This window comes from Haliaeetus leucocephalus, unplaced genomic scaffold (assembly GCF_000737465.1).
Source record: "Haliaeetus leucocephalus isolate CR32 unplaced genomic scaffold, Haliaeetus_leucocephalus-4.0 Scaffold340, whole genome shotgun sequence".
Classification (NCBI taxonomy): domain Eukaryota; kingdom Metazoa; phylum Chordata; class Aves; order Accipitriformes; family Accipitridae; genus Haliaeetus; species Haliaeetus leucocephalus.
The window spans coordinates 1,891,471-1,896,452 of record NW_010972776.1 but is presented as its reverse complement, the minus strand read 5'-3'; the positions used below and the strand labels follow the sequence as shown (position 1 = coordinate 1,896,452).

The 4,982-nt window shown below is 47.8% G+C and overlaps 1 protein-coding gene across 1 annotated transcript; it reads left to right on the top strand.

The window, feature by feature from the left end:
* The first annotated feature begins 3,579 nt into the window (after window positions 1-3,579).
* CYSLTR1 (cysteinyl leukotriene receptor 1) lies at window positions 3,580-4,617 on the top strand. The gene has a single exon (XM_010572531.1). It carries the CDS (start codon window positions 3,580-3,582, stop codon window positions 4,615-4,617), a length of 1,038 nt encoding a protein of 345 aa, XP_010570833.1.
* Window positions 4,618-4,982: the final 365 nt, after the last annotated feature.

The following is a 4,982-nucleotide window of genomic DNA, read 5'->3' as shown; positions in this document are numbered from 1 at the left end:
TGCGGCGGGGCGCGGCCGGGCTTAAGGGCGGGGGAGCGGGGGGCGGCTCGGGCAGAGCTCCGCGCCCGCCTCGGCTCCGGTACGTCCTCGCTGGGGTTTGCGGGTTGGGGACTGGGGGGGTGTAAATTGGGCTGGAGGGGTAAATTGGGCTGGGGGGGATGCCCGTGGTGCCGGTGCCCCCGGGACACGGCTGGTGGAGGAGAGCGAGAGGTTTGCGAACCGGGTTAAATACCCACGGTAAGCTCGGTTATTGCTCTTTGGTGCTAATGAGGTGGGTAATTAGCATCTGGGGCTGGCTTGGAGTATCTCGTTCCGTTCCTCTTTCGGAGACCAAGCTGCGCTTCTTCTCGCAGAAAGGGGGTTTGTGCCCGCGAAAGGGTTTGGGGGCAGTTCTCTGCGGCTTTTCCCCCAAAATGTTAAATTCAGCCCGTGTCAGCGCTCCGAGCGCTCCTGAGGACGCTTCACCTCTGAGCTCGAAACGGCGCTATCTTCTTTGGTGGTGTGCTTTTTGGTTGTGTGATTAAATTTAGTACAATCTGCTTCTGACCGACTATAAATATAACAGCGCAGCTCTCCGTTCTTTAGGGGTTTGCTTACTTTGGAGTACATTTCTCAGCCAGCCATCGCTCTTCCCTCCCGCTTGTGAACATTCCTAATGAGCTGAATTCACCAGCACATAAATAAATGGTTCCGTGAACCACGACTATGCAGAAATAAAAAGTGGCAGAAGTCCTATCTGTCTTTAACTCATGATGCAAACCTGGTCTAAAGCCTCAGCTAGGAAATGGTGTTTTGTGGGGTTTTTTTGGTTTTCACAGATATATTTCTAGGTGTGGAGCTCTCTTATACTTTAGCAGTCTGCTTCAGTATTGTAGTCATCAGTTTTCTTTTCTGTTTCCTTTTTGTTTTTATTAGAAATATGGTAGATAACAGGTCTCCGAAGTCTTTTAGACAAATACCTCGCATGGTTGTTCATTATCTGCTAACAACTTTAAGATTAGCAGCTGAAAGTCTGAAATTTAGCCCCCAAAGGAGGTAAAAAGTTTATAATCCAGCTCAATGCTACTTAAGAAGTGTGCACAAATAGGCACAGAGATTAAACAAGGAAGTTTATCTAATGAGCAAATGATGGGCTGAGACGTTTACCGATATCTCTTGGTTCTCTCTTAGGCAGGATAGCTAAACTGGGGGAAGGGAAGAGAAATCTGCAGTGGCAGGAAGGCAGCAGTACCTCCTGCATTGCTGGTGCCCTCTCAAAAGGTGCACGGGAACCTGACCCAAAATGTGCTGTTGGGAGACACAGGTTCTGCCCGCGCTGCCCAGATCCCCCAGTGCTCCTCAGCGTTTCTCCATCTGCAGCCTCTTCCCTTCTCCGAGTGTTAGATAACGTTACTGCTTCTAGGCAAAACATCTTTGTTTATCTACAGGGTTGGCTGTGCAAGTCCTGTTTTCTGCTCCTTTTTCATCCTGATCATAACTGCCCAGAGATGCAGGCAGATACAAAAAGCCTCGGTGTGCAAAAGACCTCACTCCAGCCTCTTGATCTTGAACATCTTGGTTGCGGTGTGGTTTGGTTTTTTTTAATGTCTGAGGAAGAAGTGATATATGATGCGTAGCACGGTGGGGTTCTGCTCCGCAGTTCTGCTTGCTAGGCATTAACCCAGCAATAGAAGTAACGGTAATAAGAGCTTCATCACCTGCGTCAGATTATCTTGACAGATAAAAACGAGGAGTGGGGATCGTGCAGCTTTCTTCAGAGAATATTGTGCTACCTGCTGCTCCCAAGCAATTGATTAAAATCAGACCAATGTTACCACAAACTTAATTTTAGCCCTATCTTGGAGATTTTAAAACATTATTGGAGTGTTGCTCTTTTCCTAACTTGAACCTCAAGTCTAAAGTGAAGACCTCGGGCAAGCAAGGATGCCAGCGGTGAGGGCTGAAGGCTGGATCTCTCAGCATCTCCCAGGGGACCAGGGCTCGGTCTCCTCTGCACCGCTCCACCAGGGCAGCAGTTCCGTGTTGCTGGCTGGTCCTCGCGGAGGCGGCATTTGTGGGGCAGGGAGAGGACACGGCTGCAAACTCATTGCCCCTCTCTGATGAATAGGTTATTTGCAATGATCATCGCTAAATAAGCTTCATTTATGCAAGCTGAGGTGAACTGTAAGTGATGATCTACAATGTGCTGATCTATGGCTTTTGACAAGGGATGTTGAGTCCTGGCTGCCTCTTCTGGCCAAAGACCTCTGTGCAGTTGCACTGCCCATTGCTCACACCCCCCCTACGTGTCCACAAATAGTCCAAGAGGAAAAAATATCCTCTCTCCTGTCAGGTTGTGCCTCCTCTCCTATCTGTGCCACTTTGCTGATATCTGTTGAGCTTTAATGTATTTTATGCATTGCAGATAATCAAAGGATTGTTTTAAGAGTAAAAATTGCAAATAGCTGAAACTTGACTGCAACCTAAAAACCTTGAGTATCCCACTATGGTTCTGAATTTGCAGTAAATCCCAGAGAGAGACAGAGACTCTAATGCAGCCAGGGTATTTTTATGGATGAAAATATCTACCATTTAACATCTGTTTTAAGCACATACATGGGGTGGGTTCTCATAACCGATCTTGTCCCAGCTGTTGCCTTCATCATTCTTTTTCCCAAGTCCTGTTATTTCAGCCTGCATGTTTTGTGCAGTTCTGATCATTGGGGTTTTTCATGGTCTCAGACTGCAAGCGAGATTCTGTGTTTGAACCATTAGAAATTGAAAATTAATGGGAAAAATATGTGTGTTATCTTTCTCTTGCTTTACTTTAGGACAACCCAAATTACGAGTGTCTGTCATGTCTCGCTGCACTCAAATGAACACCAAAAGGAAATGATAAAATTTCACAAAAGGCTGGCTGAGCGGATGCAAAAACCCTCCCTGGCTGTAGGGTCTGACTGCTCCGGAGAGCCCCAGACCTGCTAATGTAAATCAAAGCAATGTGCAAAAGCAAACCCAAGAAGAAATCTTTTGCTAGGGAGTTACCTTGATGGCAGAGATGTCTCCAGACCAAGAGATTTGTTCCCCTTGACATGAGCCTCCCTGCAGCTTCCCCCTCTGTCTGCTGGGCGCTGCAGCAGTACCTCTGCCCAGGCAGTGCCAGGGATACTGGAGCCCTGCAGCATCCTCTCTGCTACAGCGATCCTTCCTGTTCATCAGATATAATAGGTGCTATCTTTTCCACAGCTAGTAATTACACTTAATTACACTGTGAGGAGTTGGAGCTTTTTGGTAATTCGGTGGAAGAAGGATGCCGCCAGTACTGAGGGCTTACGAAAATGTGCCTCTCATCTTTGCATCGCCAGTTGCTGGTACCACATTAAGAAAGGTGGCTGTAGTGGATAGTTGTAGTAACACGGATCTGTGCGGATCCACATCCCTTCCTAGCTGTTCTCTCCCATATGAGAGAGATGACAGTTTTTCCTCCTATTTTATAATGGCATTTTATTTTTGTGTGCTGCTTTTCATAACTCACCTGAGTTTTTCATCCTTAGGCCTGACATTCATCGCCAGGCAGAATCGGTGCCTCAGCCAGGCAACATGACTGCACTGTTTGATAACTTGTCGTGCCACCACTCCATCGACGACTTCCGAAACCGAGTCTACTCCACGCTCTACTCCATGATCAGCATTATGGGCTTTGTCGGCAATGGCGTTGTGCTGTACGTCCTCATAAAAACATACCGGCAGAAGACGGCCTTCCAGGTGTACATGCTGAACCTTGCCGTGTCCGACTTCCTCTGCGTGTGTACCCTGCCCCTGCGTGTCATCTACTATGTCCACAAAGGGAACTGGTTCTTCAGTGACTTCCTATGCAGGATCAGTTCGTATGCGTTGTACGTCAACCTGTATTGCAGCATATTTTTCATGACTGCGATGAGCTTCTTCCGTTGCATAGCCATCGTTTTTCCAGTCCAGAACATCAATTTGGTAACGGAGAAGAAGGCTAAGTTTGTCTGCGTCGGCATCTGGATTTTTGTCACCCTGACAAGCGCTCCCTTCCTGCGAAACGGGACGTACCAATATGGCAACAAGACCAAGTGCTTCGAACCCCCAGAAGACTCTCAGAAGACAAATCTAGTTGTGATCCTGGATTTTATTGCCCTATTTGTGGGCTTCATTTTTCCATTTATTGTCATAACTATCTGCTACACAATGATCATAAGGACCTTACTGAAAAATTCCTTGAAGAAGAACCAGGCTAACCGCAAGAAGGCGGTCTGGATGATCATCATCGTGACGGCCACCTTTCTGGTGAGCTTCACCCCGTACCACATTCTGCGTACGGTTCACCTCCACGTGCTGCGGCTGAAGAATGCCAGCTGCGAGGATGCCATATACCTACAGAAATCGGTCGTGGTAACGCTCCCCTTGGCAGCTTCCAACTGCTGCTTTGACCCTCTTCTCTATTTCTTCTCGGGGGGCAACTTTCGGAAGAGACTTACCACGTTTAGGAAGGCTTCTTCCTCCAGCTTAACACAAGCCTTCAGGAAAAAGTTCTCCATAAAAGAGAAGGATGAGGAACCCTTTGGAGAAAGCCATAGGGAGAATGGAAAGGCAGCCGTGGCCCCTTCATAAGGAGGCTAGACCTTCCCCTAAGATCTCAGATGGGCAACGGCGATCTCGGAACCCTTCCAGAAGACACGATGGAGGCTTGCAAGCCTTCATCGCTATTCGATATGTAATAATAACGGTGGATGGACCATGATTTATGCTCGTTGGTGGTACAGCCGCTGCTGGGAATGGCCAACCCCTTCCCCAGGCGCACTGCTTGGACATACGCAGCCGCTTAGGATGAAGGAGCCACCACCGCTAGCCAGCACCAGAAAACTGTTGATCTGATGATAAACTCACATAAACAAACTCTTCAAAGCCTGTATTTGGGCATCTGCTTCATTTTACAACTCTACAAAGAGCGTTAACTCTCTGAGTCAGTGGGAAAT